The sequence below is a fragment of the Hypanus sabinus genome, chromosome 20, assembly GCF_030144855.1.
Source record: "Hypanus sabinus isolate sHypSab1 chromosome 20, sHypSab1.hap1, whole genome shotgun sequence".
Classification (NCBI taxonomy): domain Eukaryota; kingdom Metazoa; phylum Chordata; class Chondrichthyes; order Myliobatiformes; family Dasyatidae; genus Hypanus; species Hypanus sabinus.
Window position 1 is genome coordinate 60,008,016 of NC_082725.1, and position 20,004 is coordinate 60,028,019.

Below are 20,004 nucleotides of genomic sequence, written 5' to 3' on the forward strand. Positions count from 1 at the left end.
TGAAGATCTAGAAATCTATCAGTCTCTGTTTTGAGTGAACTCAGTGACTGCATTTGCAGTTTGACATTGAAGATTCCAAAGGTTCATTCCTCTCTGAGTGCAGAAATATTTCTCAAACAAGAGAAAATCTGCAGATGCTGGAAATCCAAACAACACACACAAAATGCTGGAGGAACTCAGCATCTATGGAAAAAAGTACAGTTGGCGTTTCAGGCCAAAACCCTTCAGCAGGACTGAAAAAAAGCCTGAGGAGTAGATTTAAAAGGTGGAGGAAGGGTGAGAGAAACACCAGCTGGTAACCTGGATGGGGAGGGATGAAGTAAAGAGCTGGGAAGATGATTGGTGAAAGAGACAGAAGGCCATTGAGGAAGGGAAGAAGGGGGGAGGAGGACCAGAGGGAGGTGATGGGTGGGCAAAGTGATAAGGTGAGAGAGGGAAAGGGAGATGGGAAATATTCATTATTGGAAGTTTGAGAAAGCAATGTTCATGCTGTCAGGTTGGAGTCTACCCAAGCAGAATATAAGGTGCAGTTCCTCCAACCTAAGTGTGGCCTTATCATGACAGTGGAGGAGGCCATCGATAGGCATATCGGAATGAGAATAGGAAGTGAAATTAAAATAGGCAGCCACTGGGAGAACCCGCTTGTTCTGGTGGACAGAGCGTAGATGCTCGGCAAAACAGTCTCCCAATCTATGTCGGACCTCATCAATATACAGGAGGCCACACCGGGAGCGCCAAACACAGTAAATGGCCCCAACAGACTCACAGCTGAAGCGTCACCTCACCTAGAAGGACTATTTGGGGTCCTGGACGGTAGTGAGGGAGGAGGTGGAGGGGCAGGTGTAGCACTTGCTAGGATAAGTGCCAGGAGTGAGATCAGTGGGGAGGAATGAATGGACAAGGGAGTAGAGTGGGAAGCAATCCCTGTGGAAAGCAGAAAGATGTGCTTGGAGGTGGCGGAAGTTTCAGAGAATTATGTGGTGGACGCACAGGGTGGTAGGTGAGGGCAAGAGGAACCTTATCCTAGGTAGGGTGCGGGAAGATGGGGTAAGAGCAGATGTGCATGAAATGGAAGAGATATGCTTGAGGGCAGAGTTGATGGTGGAGAAAAAGAAGCCCCTTTCTTTGAAAGAGGAGGACATTCTAGAAAATTCCATCTTTCTAGAATTAAAAGCCTCATCCTGAGATGTGGCAGAGATGGAAGAATTAAGAGGAGAGGATGGCTTTTTTTGCAAGTAGCAGAGTGGGACAAGATATAGTCCAGGTTGCTGTGAGAGTCCGTGGGTTTTTAATGAACATCGGTAAGTAAGCTGTCTCCAGACACAGTGAGATCAAGAAAAGGAAGGGAGTGTCAGAAATGGACCAGGTGAATCTGAGCCCAGGATGGAAATTGGAGGCAAAGTGAGTAAAGTCAACGAATTCAGCATGGGTGAAGGAAGCAGCACCAATGCAGTCATCTTATTTTTCATCTGAATTTGAAATGCCCTGTCCCTTGTTTTCTAATTGTGACCCAAGTTCTGGACTCCTCAGTTAAGGGACAGATCTTCCCTGCATCTAACCTGCACTTCAGAGTCTAAATTTTGATGAAATCTCTAATCATTATTCTAAACTGAGAATTTAGTAGCAGTCTACTCAATCTCTCCACAAATGACGAGCCAGTTAAGTGAATATACTGCACTCCCCCTATGATAAGTAGGTCCTTTTTGGGCAAAGAGATCTAAACTGTACACAGTACCTCAGGTGTAGCCACACTGGTGCCAAAGCAATTGCAATAGGAGGTATTTTCTTCTGTAATCAAACTCATTATTTATAAAGCTAACATTCTATTTGCCCTCCTTATCATCTGCTAAAACACTGAAAGAAGTTTGTCTTTCAGTGACAATCACACCCAGGTCCCTTTGAACACTTCTAGCATTAACTTCTAATGACAATTTTGAAAATGTGCTTATCCTGTTTAGAAACCTTTGTGATCCAAAAAAAAAATCACTGTCATGCACGTTATATGCAACCTTTGTAATTTTTTTTTACATTGGACTTCTAACATCCATTATGGGCAGATTTATTTTCATGACACTTTAAGCCAGACTGGTGATTGATTTTTTTTTTGTAAATAAATTACAGAATACTAAAAAAAGTAGTGGTTTAGTATCGGGCTTATAATTTGCAGTATTTTTCCACCTTTTGCTGACTCTAAAAATGTTAACCTGTTTCTTTATTTATATTTGTCTACAGATTCCTTTGTCAAGCAGCATTTCCACACAAATGCCCCGAGAAAGGCAATGTGCATCCTATTCTCCCATTAGTAGTCTATACAAGTTGGACAAGCAGCAGCAGAGACAACAGCTGGAGCATCAAAGAGTGCTGGATGAGGCATGTCCATTGCATCTGTTTAGTCACTTGCCCCTTCACTCTCAACAGCAGGTCAAGACCCCATTCAGCATGGTGCCTGTAGGTGGCATCCAGTTGGTTCCCACTAGTTTATCTGCATACTCCACATTTGTACCAATCCAGACAGGACCAGTGCAACTCACTATCCCAGCTTTTAGTGTTATTCACCAGACATCTGTCAGCCAAGGTGGTGCAGATGCATCTAGCGACACAAAGTCATTGAGTGTAGCAGAGGCAAATAAGCTTTTGCCATCTATTTCTTTTGAACAAGTAAACTCAGCTGGCATGCAGAGTACAAGAACATCAGATTTCCAAGTAGGAAATCCTTTGGATTTGGTGAATTTGAATACAGGTCCACAGTTGATCCCTTCAAGCCTTTCGGTGAACAGAGTTGACTTTCAAGTGTTAACTGGAAAACCACAAACTCAAAGTACACTTGGCTTAAAATCTCATGTTCCAGGAGTACAAATAATGAACATTGCATTGCCTACACTTGTACCATCCCTTATTGGGACAGAATGTCAGAGAAGCATCAAGAAGTACTCAACAAGAAAGGATTTTCCAACCAGCACCAAACAAGCACCAGTTAGCCTTCCGGTTGAAATTTCCCTTCATCAGATCTCTCAGGTTTCTCCTCAAATCCAGACTTACAGCCTGAAGTATTTGTCAGATCCTATGGACTGGAAACATGGACAACTAAATAACACTGGTAAAGGACAAAACTGTGCTAATAAAACCATGCATCTCAAGGCACACAATAACAGATCAACTCCCGTAGCCTTGGTAAACTCTGACTTGGGACACTCAAAGGGAAGTTCTGAAGAGGTGACCAAGTCTCCAGTTCATCAGACTGCTAATCCAGAAAAAGTAACAGGGAAGCCCATGGGAACTCCACGAGATACTGTACAGTACAGTGATGTCAGCAGTGATGATGAAGACAGATTAGTAATAGCAACATAAATTTTTTGCAGAACCTTTTTTTGTGTAGGTATTGCATCCTTTTTTTAAGAAAAAGATGAACACACTTCCTGGTTTCTTACCACAAAGGCTCTCTTCACCCAAAAGCACACTTTTTGATGTAGATATAATGTTTGTGCAATTGTAAACTCAGACCAACTTAGGAGAAAGACACCTTCTTTTGTTCCTTGTCCAGTACAGTCATTTTTATATATGTTGTATAAACAATTGTGCCTTTCAGATTTCTTGATTTCTTGTTTTGAACTGTACAGATGATAAAATATACAGCAAAGTAGTTGCTTGTGCTTAATATTTTTTTTAATTTTACAATGTGTGGTGTTACAGTAAGGAAATTAACTACATGTTGCACTGATAATGTAAATTTCTATGGCTATGAAACAGTCATTCTGTGTACAGGCAAAAATTGTATACCAGCTCATATTTATTGTATACATTTTTTGATCCATGATCAGTTCTTTTTTGCTGGGAGTTGTTTTAACTTCAAGCAAATTATCTCTCCAAAATAAATGAGTTCACATAAAACATTTTATAGAAATGGCAATTTTTTTTTGCTGGTTTTCCGATAGTTCCATAATTTCGAAGAACTGTGAGTAGTGTTAGTGGCCCATCCAACAGAAGGTGACTTCTCAGAGACTGGTTGAGTCACAGACTTAACTAGCACAAAAACTGGCTCTTCAGCACAACTTATACGTGCTTAGTAATTTATCTACCTGAGTTGAAAATACAGGTCTGCAGATGCCAATGTATGGAGCAACATTCTACAATTCCAAATAAACTGGTTCATATTCTGTTCATATTCTCTCTCCTAATCTACATACACCAATTCCAGCCCTCCACTACTATCTTTACCTTCCTCCATCATCCTTCTATTGGGTCCCTTGCCTCAACTGTTTCTATTTGCCTCCCCACCTTCCATGCTTTGTTTCTTGCTCAACCTTCCTTTCCTATCAGATTCCACCATCTGCAGCCCTTTCTAGCCTCCACTTATCTCCTCCAAGCTTCTCACTATTTCTTTTCTTGTATCTTACCCCTCCTCACCTGGGTCTGCATATCACTTGCCAGCTCTTGATCCACCCTGTAGGGTAATGTGATGGCTGACAGATGACACATATTGTTCATAATAGAAGCTGTTCTACATAATTAACAAACACTGCAATTGAGTTGTGTTCATTTTAAGAGACAGTGTCTAACGTAATGACTTCAGCAACACACACAAAATGCTGGAAGAACTTAGCAGGCCAGGCAGCATCTATGGGAAAAAATACAATTGACGTTTCGAGCCAAAATCTGCCGAATGGAAGTAAAGGGCTGCAGCTTTTGTTAAACTCATAGAACAACTCTCCCATGTTTCATTCACAAAATCCTACACTGGTGACCCCGATGTGATCGGATGATTCCAGAGTTACTTAAAAACATATTGACCAATGCTGTTGATTTGAAGCTGCCAGAATTTCGGAAGCAGCACACTACCACATAGTCCGCACAAGTGGAAGCCCAGTCCCCACTGAGAGAAATCACCATGAGCAGTCACAACATCACTAAATAGTTCCAGCCTGAGTGATGAGACCCATCTGCCCGAGATAATTATGGAGTCTGAAAACACACCTATTGCAAACTTTTGGACTGTCTGAATCTGAGCATACCAAGCAGTTGCTCTTTTTACCTGGCCTGGGTGACTCTAGGCCTTCAAAATTAATGGACCACATGCTATCTCTCCTGGGGAATCACCATCTATATTTTATTTTTAAAGAACTCTTTATGCACAAATACCCGATCAAGTTCACGCAGCCCTCGCTAATACACCCGTGAAGGACTATAGGGAGCTTGCTAAAATGGCTGACAGTCTATACTCAGCCAGGTAGAAGTGCATCATTCCTCCTCCTTTCCCTTTAATAAGCTCTGTCAGCGGAGCCTGCAGCAGATTCACACCCGCAACTCCGAACCAGACAATGCCAAGTCCGTTTTTACCACACACACTTCACTCGAAAGCCAAGAAGTGCAGTCCTCCCTGCAGCTTCAAAAATACCAGCGCATCAGGACTTCAGGTCTGTGTAAACAGCTTCTATTGTTCAGTATGAGCATCATTTCAAGGTGACATTTCCCATGTGACATGGGCACTCAAGTGTATTGCCAGTATCACCCAATGATTATAAGGCAGAGAGGAGCCGACCCTTGCTGGAAGCCACCAACAGCAGGAGGATTCAAATTTACAGTAAATGATGCGTGATTCTGCTTCAGTGGGATTTTGTCTTCTCTAAAGTTACTTGACTTCCGCTTTGTGCAGATTTCCTGTGCGCCGAATAACTGTCAGTAGAACTTAAGTACTACTGACTTGTGGATACAAAGGCTTTCAGTCATTACCCTGTACCCCCAGTAAGTTCATTATGATGACTCTGTCCACTGCATGCACTAGCACATGTGAATTCACTTGCCTGCTAAGCAAATTCCCAAACCTCATATTTTCCACTACAGTAACAAAGCATGGGGTCGAGCACCACATTTCCACAACTGGCTTGTCAATCCACGCCCATGCATGTAGTCTGGACTCAGAAATGCTGGCCAGCACAAAGGCTGAGTTTACTAGCATTAGAAAGGTTGTGCCCAGGTCGATTAGCCCTTGGGCTCCGGCAACCCCCCCCACCCCACCACATGGTGGTTGCCGCCCATGTGGCGATTGCCTGTGCCTTCATGAGGCCACCACCCCTGGTTGTTACCCAGTCCCACATATTCAAGACTTTTTGGTATGTTTAGCCAGAAAGATAACTTTTTTCTAAAGTGTACTTGAGGACTAGCATCAGGTGCTTGTGTGCACTGAGGACATTTCCCCAAAGTACTGTTATAACCCCATTTGGCCTATTTGAGTTTCTGTACATGCCTTTTGGGCTGAAAAATGCAACAGACTTTCCATCAGCTAATGGACTTTGTGTTAAAAGACTTAGATTTTCTTTTTGTTTACCTGGACAATATACTTTGTCGTCAGCACATCCAAAACTAAACACTTGGGCTGATTACTAATCCTGCTAAATGCCAATACAGGTTGTCTGCTACTGACAAAAGTAATTTCTATTATGGACTGCACCACACTACCAAAGACCTACAAGTGTTTTTAGGTATGGTGAATTTCTAACGCTGTTTCATTCCGTGAGCTACTGAACATATGCTCCCCTTGTTTAGTGCTCTTAATTGCATGCTTGAGTAGCCTGCATTCATGACCAGAGCATTTGACGGCACCAAATGAGCTCTACTGGCGTACCCGCTCCTCAATGCATCTATGGGCATCACTACTGACACCTCAGACTGTGCTGTGGGTGCGGTGTACAAACAGTTCGTTGGAGGCGTGTGGTAGCCACTCACTGCCTTCAGCCAGCACTCCGTGCCCCTGAGAGGAAGTACAGCATGTTTGACTGTGAGTCTCTCAGTTTGTATCTAGCCATCTGCCATTTTGGTTTTCTACTGGAGGGTCAGCATTTTACAGTATTCTCGTGCATGCAATGACCAAAATGTCAGACACTTGGTCTGCACTGCAGAAACAACACCTGGCCTTCATTTCAGAATTCACAACTGACATACAGCACCCTGAAAGGAAAAATAATGCTGTAACTGATTGCTTCACAGAAGCTAGTTGCTTTAAAGTTTGTGAAGGACATTTGTGCAGCCTGTGTTGTGTGTTAGCAGGTGAAGATGAACCATCACATTTGGGCACCTTTTGAGGTCCCTGAGCAATGGTTTGACCATGTCAATGTGGACCTGTTGGGTCCTCTTCTCCACCACCCCCTTTCCCCTGCGATATCATGCATCTCCTTACCAAGGTGGTCTGTACCACCAGATGGCCAGAAGTTGTCTCTCTAGTGTCGACAATGGCTGCAGATGTGGCCTGGGCATTCAACAACACCTGGGTCATTCAGTTAAGCACCCCATCTGATATTTATTCTAATGACTATCCCCAATTTATGTTCTACCACATTCATTTTTGTCTCCTGTGATGCACATGAACACCCCCTTAAGCCCCCTGATGCTGGCCTGTTCCATGTTTTGGAATGGGGTGAAAGACTTACTGCAGAGAGGAAGATTAAACCTGAATGTATTTTGGTAGATCGTCTTAAACTAGCCCAGCAAGTTCAGGATAGTTCCACTACCATACCCCCTGTACCTCGACATGACCATATGCGTGTCAGCACACCTTAGATGAGCCAGAGGCACCTGCTGTTACTCCCAAGCAAGGCACATAGGACCTGAGCTGGGCAACTCATATGAGTTCAGACAAACTCACAATGGTTTTGGTGAATTTTTGGAGGGCCTGTGTAGGGTAATGTAATGGGTGACAAATACCACATGTTGTTCAGAGTAGAAACTGCTCTGCTTAAATCACAAACACCATCATTGAGTTGTGTTCCCTTTAAGAGACACTGATGTTATGATGTCAGTGTAACATAGAAACATAGAAAACCTACAGCACAATACAGGCCCTTCGGCCCACAAAGTTGTGCGGAACATGTCCCTACTTAGAAATTACTAGGCTTACCTATAGCCCTCTATTTTTCTAAGCTCCATGTACTTATCTTAAAAGACCCCATCGTATCCACCTCCACCACCTTTGCCGGCAGCCTATTCCACGCACTCACCACTCTCTGACATCTCCTCTGTACCTACTCCCCAGCACCTTAAACCTGTGTCCTCTTGTGGCAACCATTTCAGCCCTGGGAAAAAGCTTCTGACTATCCACATGATCAATGCCTCTATCCACATGATCAAAACAGTAAGGCGACCGTTATTTGTTTTGCTCGTAATGGAAACAAAGGGCTGTGGCTTTTGTTAAACACATAAAACAGCTCTCTTGTTTCATTCACAAAATCCTATAACCTCTTTATTCAAGCTATATAATGGCTTTATCTTTCAGTCCTGATAAAGGGTCTTGACCTGAAACGTTGACTGCCCATTTCCCTCTACAGATGCTGTCAGACCAGTTGTGTACCTCCAGCATACTTTTTGCTACTGAGCCATTTGCAGCCATTGGGTCCAGATTCCTCTGAAACTTTCCTATCCATGATCCTGTCTAAGTGTTGTAATATTTGAAATAATGTAATTACACCCAGTTCTGCTGCTGGCAGTTTGTTTCATATACCCATCAAAGTCTGTGAAAGACTTGTTCCTCTGATCCCTTATCTTGGAGGCTACTTTCTGTTTGATAAACTCATAGCTTCCCTCTGAGGTATATAAGATGTGCACACTACCTTCTTCCAAGCAGCAACAACTTGCCATCCTATCCTATTTCTCCTCTGAACATTGCCTCTGTAATCACTGCCTCCTAATCTTGCTAGTCCTCTGTCAAACTATTTGCTTCAGAGTGGGGAACAGACAGTGCATGTGCAATCGCTGAATTGGCCTTCCCTGTAACAATTCATAATTACATTTGATATTTTGGATGATTGCACAGGGTCGATGAACTCCAGTGCTGTCTCAACTTTCTGTGAGTTGGTAACCAGACTACCATTTCTTTCTACCATCTGCAGTCCATTCATGCCCAGTGAACAGCAACAGGTGGGTCCTGCACCATTGCTACCCTCCCCATGTAATGCACCAGTATCAGAGCTGGCAATTGGATCAGATTAATGGTAGAAGGGTCTTTGTCTTCACCATGCACTTGTTCAGTATCTACTTCCTGACCTAATGGGGGTTCTTAGTCATCTGAAGTGACCTCAGCTCTTGAAACACCATACCTTTCTTCCTCTATAGATGATGCCAAGACCTGCTGAGCAATATTTATGCCTGAAAGTGCAAAGTTGTGCTTTAGTATACTAGGTATACTTCTATACTTTTCCCTATTTTATTTATGTTTAATGCTTAGTGAACCTTGTATTTTATAGACTAGAGGCATTTGTTTGATAAGTATCATAGAACTAAAACAATTCAACTCTTAGATTTATTGGAAAATCTGCATTGCAACTCGTGTAAGGACTGCTGTATATTCTGTGTGGTACACCCTTAGACACAAATATACAAAAAAGAAATAGGCCAAGTTTCATTCTGTGGGGCTTTCACATTAATAAAGAATTGTCATTATATTTCCTACTCAGTTTTGTTTTATACTTCACTCATGTTGCTACTTCAGCTTTTCCAGGAAGTGAGTTCCACAGTGAGTTTAAGAGTTTCCTTGGCTGCTGTTCAAAAACTCATTCCTCTGGCTCATCTGGCACCAGGCTACTTTGTGCAACCCCATCTCTTCAAAATTCTAAATAATTATTTCATATTCTGCTGGCAATCTGGAATGTTCTAGCAAAAAAAAACCTTTGTTTCAAAGCTCTTATTCCATTTCCTTATCTGTCAGCACCTTAGTTGTTTAAATATTGGAACTAATCGTACCAGTCACTGGACATCATTATGGATATTATCTCATGTCCTATGCCCTAATGGGAGTTGTATACAGAGCCCCAAGCAGTAGTAAGAAAGTGGTCTACAAATTACAATGGGAAATAGAACATGCATGCCAAAAGGGCAATGTTACAATAGGCATGGGGGATTTCAAAATGCAGGTTGGGAAAATCAAGTTGTTGCTAGATTCCAGGAGGGGGTATATCCAGAATGCCTACAAGATAACTTTTTAGAACAGTTTGTGGTTGAGCCCGCTAGGGGTTCAGCTATTCTGGACTGGGTGGTGTGCAACGAACAAGAATTGATCAGAGAGCTTAAAGTAAAAGAACTGTAAGGGGAAAGTGATCATAATATGATCTAATTCACCCTGAAATTTGAGAAAGAGAAGCTAAAATCAGATGTATCAGTATTACAGAGGCATAAGAGAGGAGTTGGTCAGAATTGATTGGAAAAGAACACTGGCAGGGATGACAGCAGAGGAGCAAAGGATGGAATTTCTGGAAGCAATTCGGAAGGCACAGAATATATTGTACACATCCAAAAGAGGAAGAAATATTCTAAAGGAAAGATGATACAACTGTGGCTAACAAGAGAAGTCAAAGCTAAGATGAAAGCCAAAGAGAGGGCGTAAAATTGGTCAAAAATGAATAGGAAGTCAAAGGATTGGGAAACTTTTAAAAAACACCATAAGGCTACTAAAAACTTATTAAGAATGTAAAGGAGGAATACAAAAATAATCTAGTCAATAATATTAAAGTGGATACCAAATGTTTCTTCAGTGTAAAAGAGAGACAAGAGTGTGTATTGGGCCATTGGGAAATGATGCTGGAAAGATAGTAATGGGGACAACAAAATGGCAGATGAGTTGAATAAGTATTTTGCATCATTTTTCACTGTGGAAGACAATAGCAGTATCGTGGAAGTCATGACATATGTGAAGTTGCCGTAAGTAGAGAGAAGATTCTTGGGAAACTGAAAGGTCTGAAGGTAGATATGTCACCTGGACCAGATGGTGTTTGCCCCAGGGTGGCTGAAGAGATTGTGGAAGCATGAGTAATGATCTTTTGAGCATCACTAGATTCTGGAATGGTTCCAGAAGACTGGAAAATTGCATATATCACTCCACTCTTCAGATGAAAGAGGCAGATGAAAGGATACTAGGCCAGTTAGTCTGACCTCAGTGGTTGGGAAGATGTAGGAGTGGATTATTAAAGATTAGGTGTCTGGGTACTTGGATGAACATGATAAAATAAGCTATAGTCAGCATGGTTTCCTCAAAGGAATGTTTTGAGGAAATAGAGAGGCTAAAAAATGACTTGGACAGATTAGTAGAATGGGCAAATAAATGGCAGATGGAATGCAGTGTCAGGAAGTGTATGGTCATGCACGTTGGTAGAGAAATGAAAGAGTTGACTATTTTGTAAATGGAGGGAAAATTCAAAAAACTGAGGCACAAAGGGACTTGGAAGTCTATGTGCAGTATTCCTTAAAGGTTAATTTGCAGGTAGAGTCTGTGGTGAGGAAGGCAAATGTAATGCTTACATTCATTTTACAAGGGCTAGAATATAAAAACAAGGTTGTAATGTTGAAACCTTATAAAGCACTGGAGAGACCTCACTTGGACTATTGTGAGCAGTTTTTGGCCCCTTAACTTACAAAGGAGGTGCTGAATCTGTAAAGGGTTCAAAGGAGGTTCATGAAAATGATTCCAGGATTCAATGGCTTGTAATATGAAGAGTGTTTGATGACTCTGGGCCCGTATTCACTAGAATTCAGAGGAATGAGAGGTGACCTCATTGAAACATATCGGATGGTGAAAGACTTTGATAGAGTAGATGTGGAGATGATGCTTCCTATGGTGGGAGAGTCTAAGATCAGAGGACACAGCCTCAGAATAGAGGGGTGTCCTTTTAGAAGGGTGTTGAGAAGGAATTTCTTTCACCAGAGAATGGTGAATCTGTGGAAACCTTTGTTATAGGCAGCTGTGGAGGCCTAGTCTTTAAGGTTGATAGATTTCTGATTAGTTATGGAATGAAGGGATTCAGGGAGAAGGCAGAAAACTGGGGCTGAGAAGAACGTTGGATCAGCCATGATGAAACAGTGGAGCAGATACAATGGGCCAAATGTCCTAATTCTGCTCCTATCCCTTATGATCTTATCCCTTTGTCTCCATAAATGCTACCTGACACATTGATTTGCTCCTGCAGTTTATATAACAACGTATATCTGCAAACTTTGAATAGAAATAAGCCTGGTCCAATTATACCAACTATTAATTCATATAAGTTCATCTGTGTCTCAACTCCATCTACTCACCTTTGTTCCATGATTGTTAGTAGCCTTGACTCTTCCTATTTTGAAACCAATGCCTGAACTTGTCTTTGCCACTTTCAGTCTTGGCATTTCCAATGGTTGTTGCCAACCTCTGAGGCTTTTGCCTAGTCTATAACTTTAAAAAGATAGAATAAAACTTCCAACCCATGACCCAGGGTTCCAGATTCTTCTCCAACCCTCATTTTGTGAATGAGATACTTACACATGAGAGAACATAGAACAGTACAACACAGGAGCAAATCCTTCAGCCTACCATGTTGTGCCAAATTAATTAAACTAGTAAGTAAATAAATTATTCCCTTCTGCCTATATAATGTTCATATTCCTCCATTCTCTCCATATTCATGTGCCTATATAAGTTGCTCTTCAATGCATCCACCACTATCCCAGGCAGCACATTCCAGGCATCCACCTCTCTGCATAAAATTAAAAAAAAACACCCCACACATCTTGTTTGTATTTATTTCCTCTTAGCTTAAATACATGTCCCCTACTATTGAACATCTTAATGCTGGTGAAAAGATAATGACCATCAATCTCTGACTCTCTTAATCTCATAAATTTTTGTCAGGTTTCTCGCTACCCGCTATCACTCTAGAGAAAGCAACCCAAACCTGTACAACTTCTCTTTATTGTATCTGCGCTCTAATCTAGGAAGCATCCTGGTAAACCTCCTCTGCACCGTCTCTAAATCTTTCCTGTGATTGGGCAACCAGAATGGCATGTGATACTCCTTCATGAGAAAGCAATTGCTTTTATACAGTAAAGGGCAATGTATACTTGCAATGGCTTCTACTACAAGTATATCTGATGTGGCTCTCTTCCATAACAAGAGCAGACAGAGGAAAACCAAAATGTGGTTTTCCTTAAGTGGCTGGTGAAGTGAAGTATCGAGGCACAATGTTTTGTTCTGTAAGGAGAGACCAGGAGGTCAGCACATCAACCATAGAGGGATTAACATCAACCATACACCAAAGGAGCCACAAAACCACAGTGGAAAGTACCTGCTGGGATTTGCCAGCTCCAGTTCTTCTGCTACCACCATTAGGGCTTGGAAAACTGGTTCAGCAACAACATATCACAATAAAAGAAATAAGATCATCAAAACCAGATCACAAACATCATTCTGAGATAGAAACCTCACCAGTTCTAGAACCATAGTTACATAGAAAATTTGAAATGTCATTGGGTCTTGAATAAATAGGGTAATAAATAGTACTATCTACCTCTCAGGTTAGAAAATAAACCTGGAAAAGTTGCTTTAATATCATTTAACATTGGCAGGACAGCACTGTTAATCACACTGACACTTTTTAGTGAAAATACCACAACAGTTGTCATTTTCATTTGCAAGGCTTATAGAACATTTGTTGAGGTTTTCTCTGTGTCACTTTCTGCATAATTGTGATCACTTAAAGGGATAACACAAAGCAAGCTCTTGCAGTACCTGTACATATACATGGATGGTGTAATGAGGGCTATGGCCAAGGTGCAGGTTGATGAGAATAGACAGAATAATAGATCAGTATGGACTAGATGAGCTGAAGAGCTGTGTCTATGTCATAGTGTTCCATGACTCTACCAACAGCACTCTTCCAATTACAGAGATGTGTGGTTACTGAATAGGCAGGTGAGGGGATCAGAGTGACTAAGACAGGTTTATGACTGACAGTGCCCACTGCAGTCTTGTTCTTCATGCAAAAGGGAAAGGTAAAGCTTTCAAGGATGCAATCTGCAGGGAGTAGTGGACTCAGCCCACGTCTCCTCCCCAGCATCTATAGAATGTATATGAGGTACTGGCTCAAGAAGGCAACATTTATCATCAAAGATATCCATCATATGAGCCATACCATCTTCTCACATCTACCATTGAGTTGGAGGTACAGAAGTCCCATACTGCCAGGTTCAAGAATAGCTACTTCCCTTCAATCATTTGGTTCCTGAGCCAAACTTATTAATTCTAATCACAACCTCAGTACAGCAACTCTAAAACCATTTTTTTTATAATGGACCTTTTCTTTTCAAGTTGCTGAAATCAAGTTGCTGAAATCTTCCTGAAATCAATGTGTCTTATTTATGTTTTATGTGTGAATGTTGTGTCTATGATGCTGTATACCTATGTATGATGCCGTTGCACTGCACATCCATGTATGCATGTGTACCTTATAGCCTACATTATAGTAATAAGGGACTACTTTATGTTATAGTAACATATTATTGCATGCACTATTAGGCACGTATGGATCTGTATACAGTGGTATGCAAAAGTTTGGGCACCCCTGGTCAAAATTTCTTTTACTGTGAATAGCTAAACAAGCAAAAGATGACCTGATTTTCAAAAGGCATAAAGTTAAAGGTGACACATTTCTTTAATATTTTAAGCAAGATTACTTTTTTATTTCCACCTTTTACAGTTTCAAAATAACAGAAAAGGAAAAGGGCCCGAAGCAAAAGTTTGGGTACCCTGCATGGTCAGTACTTAGTAACACTCCCTTTGGCAAGTATCACAGCTTGTAAACGCTTTCTGTAGCCAGCTAAGAGTCTTTCAATTCTTGTTTGGAGGATTTTCACCTTCCTTGAAAAAGGATTCTAGTTCAGTGAGATTCTTGGGCTGTCTTGCATGCACTGCTCTTTTGAGGTCTATCCACAGATTTTCGATGATGTTTAGGTCAGGGGTCTGTGAGGTCAGAGCAGGCAGCAGAGTGAGAGGGCTTTGGTGGTAACGGGATGAGGCGAGGTAGGTTTAACTGTGGCAATTGCAGAAAGGAGGTAGTATGTGTGTGAGGCCAGTTTTCTGTGCTTGGTGTCAGATGTGGAGGGTGCTGGAGTCTCCCCGCCTCCCAGACGGTCATATCTGCACCAGGCATATCGAGCTGCAGCTTCTGAGTGGCTGAATTTGGGAACTGGAGATGCAGCTTGAGGACCTTTGCCTGGTCAGGGTGAGCAAGGAGGTGATTGAAATGAGTTTTAGATAGGTGGTCATACCGGGGCCACAGGAGGCAGACAGGGTCACAGTCAGGAGGGGGAAGGGGAAGAGTCATGTACTGGAGAGTACCCCTGTGGCTGTACCCCTTGACAATAAGTACTCCTGTTTGAGTACTATTGGGGGGGGGGGGGGGGGGAGACAGCCTACCTGGGCGTATTGATAGTGGCTGTGGCTCTGGCCCTGAGTCTGGCCCTGTGGCTCAGAAGGGTAAGAAAGGGAAGAGGAAGGCAGTAGTGATAGGGGACTGTATAGTTAGGGGTCAGACAGGGGATTCTGTGGATGCAGGAAAGAAACTCGGATGGTAGTTTGCCTCCCAGGTGTCAGGGTCTGGGACGTCCAAGATATCCTGCTGTGGGAGGGAGAACAGCCAGGGTTTGTGGTACATATTGGTACCAATGACATACGTAGGAAAAGGAAAGAGTCCTGAAAGCAGACTACAGAGAGTTAGGAAGGAAGTTGAGAAGCATGGCCTCAAAGGTAGTAATCTCAGGATTACTGCCTGTGCCATGTGACAGTGAGAATAGGAATAGGATGAGGTGGAGGATAAATGCGTGGCTGAGGGATAGGAGCAGGGGGCAGGGATACAGATTTCTGGATAATTGGGACCTCTTTTGGGGCGGGTGTGACCTGCACAAAAAGAACAGGTTGCACTTGAATCCCTAGGGGACCAATATCCTGGCGGAGTGGTTTGTTAAGGCTGCTGGGGAGAGTTTAAACTAGAATTGTTGGGGGGTGGGAATGGAACTGAAGAGAATGGGGAAGAGGAGGTTAGCTCACAAATAGAGAAAGCTTGTAGACAGTGCAAGAGTGAGGATAGGCAGGTGATAGAGAAGGGATACACTCAGAACGAAGGTTTGAGATGTATTTATTTTAACACAAGGAGTGTTGTGAATAAAGCGAATGAACTTAGAGCGTGGATCAGTACTTGGAGATATGATGTGGTGGCATTTATAGAGACTTGAATGGCTCAAGGATAGGAATGGTTACTTCAAGTGCCGGGTTTTAGATGTTTCAGGAAGGACAGGGAGGGAGGCAAAAGAGGTGGGGGCGTGGCACTGAGATAATCAGAGATAATGTAGTGGCTGTAGAAAAGATGGATAGCATGGAGGGAGTGTCTACAGAGTTTCTGTGGGTGGAGGTTAGGAACAGGAAGGAGTCAATAACTATACGTATTGGGTGTTTTTATAGGCTGCCCAATAGTAACAGGGATATCGAGGAACAGATGGGGAAACAGATCCTGGAAAGGTGTAATTGTTATGGTCCGGTCTGGAGCTCACATTCTGGGTCTTAATCTGGGCCGCAGACTCCGGACTCCGAGCTTTGTAGCCATCCCTCCTTTTGCCCTTGAGCCCAATTAGTCACACCTGTGGATCATCGTGTGTTATGGTCCAGTCTGGAACCCGCATTCCGGGTCTTGATCCGGTCCACATACTCCAGACTCCGGGTCTTGTAGCCGTCCCTCCTTTCTCCCTTAAGCCCAGATAGGATCATCTTGGTTTAAGGAGGTGCACCTGATACCTATCGGCTGGCAGGTGTATATAAGGGGCTCTGGAACTGAGTCAAGTTAGGGGTTGTCCTGTTCTGTCTGACTATCCTGTTTCGACCCTGGCTTGGTGTACCCACTGTTAATCATCTAGTTCTATAAGTCCGTTCTTGGAGTCACCCTGGACTGAGCTCCCTTCCAATCCCTTGCCTCTGTTGGATAAGCAGGCTGGACTGCTGTTGCCCAGCGGGGGACTCTGACCCTTTCCTACCCCTCTCTTCTGACGAGTTATACCCCGCAACCTGCCCAGGTAATCTGCGTCTTGCCCAGGCCCCTGTGTTCCTGCCTGGGAGGCAGCCCTGCCCAGGAGCTATACGGCCTGCCCTGAGAACTCCTACCCTTTCCTACCCCTAGCTTCTGACGGGTTGTGCCCCGCATCCTGCCCAGGTGCCCTGTGACCTGCCCAGGCCCCTGTGTTCCTGCCTTGGAGGCTGGGCCCTGCCCAGAAGCTATGTGGCCTGCCCAAGGGGCTATCCTCCCAGCATTCCTTGTCCCATGGACCCATTCTTTAGCCTAGCCAAGGTCCTGCCTTTGCCATGAACTCTCTAAACCCCAGGATCACCTTTGCATGCCACTGTCTCCCCATCTTGTTCTATCCTTTAGTTGTTCCTGTCCTGTCCCTAGTACTTCAGTGCCTGTGTCCTGCATTTGGGTCCAGTCTCCATGTCCCCTTGCGACATTGTGGCCTACTGGGGCTCAAGGAGGTGCACCTGATGCCCATTGGCTGGCAGTGTATATAGGGGGCTCTGGGATTGAGTGTTGGGGGGTTGTCCTGGCTTGGAGTTCCCCTTGTTAAAGACAAGTTCTTCGAGTAAGTCTGGCAGTAACCCTGGACCTATTTCCCTTCCTATCTTTTGCCTCCATTGGGCAAGCCTGGACCGACTGCTGTTGCCTGGCGGGGGACTCTGCCCCTACCTATTCCTTGCTGCCGATGGGTTGTGCCCCGCAACCTGCCCAGGTCCCTGTGTTCCTGCCTGGGAGGTCCGTGCCCTGCCTAGGAGTTACGTGGCCCACCCAGTGAACTCCTGCCTTGCCTGCACTCCGGGATCCTCCTGCCTTGCCTGTACTCTGACTCTCCCGGAACCCCAGAATTACCTTGAATGTCACGTCCCTCACACACACCACGCTCACCACATCTTATCTATTGTTTAGTTGTTCCCATCCTGCACCTAGTACTTCAGTGCCTGCGTCCTGCATTTGGGTCCAGCCTCCTGTCCCCTTATGACAGTAATAACAGCAGAGTTGTCGTAATGTGTGATTTTAATTTCCCAAACATGAATTGGCATCTCCCTAGAGCAAGGGGTTTAGATGGGGTGGAGTTTATTAGGTGTGTTCAGGAAGGTTTCTTGACACAATATGTAGATAAGCCTACAAGAGGAGAGGCAGTACTTGATTTGGTATAGGGAAATGAATCTGGTGAGGTGTCAGATCTCTGTGGGAGAGCATTTTAGAGATAGTTATCATAATTATGTCTCCATTACAATAGCATTGGAGAGAGATAGGAACAGACAAGTTAGGACAGTGTTTAATTGGAGTAAGGAGAATTATGAGGCTATCAGGCAGGAAATTGGAGTCTTAAATTGGAAGCAGATGTTCTCAGGGAAAAGTATGGAAGAAATGTGGCAAATATACAGGGGCTATTCATGTGGAGTTCTGTGTAGGTATGTTCCAAAGAGACAGGGAAGTTATGATAGGGTACAGGAAATGTGGTGTACAAAGGCTGTAATAAATCTAGTCATGAGCTTACAAAAGGTTCAGAGAGCTTGGCGATGTTAGAGATCTTGAAGATTATATGGCTAATAGGAAGGAGATTAAGAAGGAAATTAGGAGAGCCAGAAGGGGCCATGAGAAGGCCTTGGCGGGCAGGATTAAGGAAAACCCAAAGACATTCAGCAAGTATGTGAAGAGCATGAAGATAAGATGTGAAAGAATAGGACCAACCAAGTGTGACAGTGGGAAAGTGTGTATGGAACTGGCGGTATTAACAGAGGTACTTAATGAATACTTCAGTATTCACTATTGGACAGGATCTCGGTGATATTGTAGTGATGACTTTGATGACTGAAAAGCTTGAGGATGTAGATATTAAGAGGATGTGCTGGAGGTTTGGAAAGCATCAAGTTGGATAAGTCACCGGGACCAGATGAGATGTACCCCAGGCTACTGTGGGAGTTGAGGGAGGAGATTGCTGAGCCTCTGGTGATGATCTTTGCATCATCAATGGGAACTGGGGAGATTCCGGATGATTGGAGGGTTGCAGATGTTGTTCCTTTATTCAAGAAAGGGAGTAGAGATAGCCCAGGAAATTATAGACCAGAGAGTCTGACCTCAGTGGTTGGTAAGTTGATGGAGAAGATCCTGAGAGGCAGGATTTCTGAACATTTGGAGAGGTATAATATGATTAGAAATAGTCAGCATGGCTTTGTCAAGGGCAAGTTATGCCTTATGAGCCTGATTGAATTTCTTGAGGATGTGACCAAACACATTGATGAAGGAAGAGCAGCAGATGTAGACTATATGGATTTCAGCAAGGCATTTGATAAGGTACCTCATGCATGGCTTATTGAGAAAGTAAAGAAGTATGGGATCCAACAGGACATTGCTTTGTGGATCCAGAACTGGCTTGCCCACAAAGGCAAAGAATGGTTGTAGATGGGTCATATTCTGCATGGAGGTTGGTCACCAGTGGAGTGCATCAGGGATTTGTTCTGGGACCCTTACTCTTCGTAATTTTTATAAATGTCCTGGATGAGGAAGTGGAGGGATGGGTTAGTAAGTTTGCTGATGACACAAAGGTTGGAGGAGCTGTGTGGAGGGCTGTCAGCGGTTACAGCGGGACATTGATAGGATGCAAAACTGGGCTGAGAAATGGTAGATGGAGTTCAACCCAGTTAAGTGTGAAGTTGTCCATTTTTGGTAGGTCAAATATGAGGGCAGAACATAGTAATAATGGTAAGACTTTTGGCAGTGTGGAGGATCAGAGGGATCTTGGGGTCCGAGTCCATAGGACGTTCAAAGTAGCTGCGCAGGTTGACTTTGTGGTTAAGAAGGCATGTGGTGTATTGGCCTTCATCAATCCTGGAATTGTATTTAGGAGCCGAGAGGTAATGCTGCAGCTATATAGAACCCTGGTCAGACCCCACTTGAAGTATTGTGCTCAGTTCTGGTCGCCTCACTACAAGTGTGGACGTGGAAGCCATAGAAATGGTGCAGAGGATATTTACAGGAATGTTGCCTGAATTGGGGAGCATGCCTTGTGAGAATAGGTTGAATGAACTTGGCCTTTTCTCCTTCGAGTGACAGAGGATGAAAGGTTAACCTGACAGAGGTGTATAAGATAATGAGAGGCATTGATTGTGTGGTTAGTCAGAGGATTTTTCTGAGGGCTGAAATGGTTGCCACAAAA

At 43.5% G+C, this 20,004-nt stretch overlaps 1 protein-coding gene across 4 annotated transcripts in view; it reads left to right on the forward strand.

Moving 5' to 3' along the window:
* The window catches only part of hivep1 (HIVEP zinc finger 1), a 263,351-nt gene extending 259,443 nt beyond the window's left edge, over positions 1-3,908 (forward strand). For all 4 annotated transcript variants that reach the window (XM_059945577.1, XM_059945580.1, XM_059945579.1 and 1 more), the window contains exon 9: positions 2,233-3,908. In XM_059945577.1, coding sequence (XP_059801560.1) covers positions 2,233-3,348 — 1,116 coding nt within the window. In that variant the 3' untranslated portion in view covers positions 3,349-3,908. The remainder of the gene's footprint in view (positions 1-2,232) is intronic.
* The last annotated feature ends 16,096 nt before the right edge of the window (positions 3,909-20,004 follow it).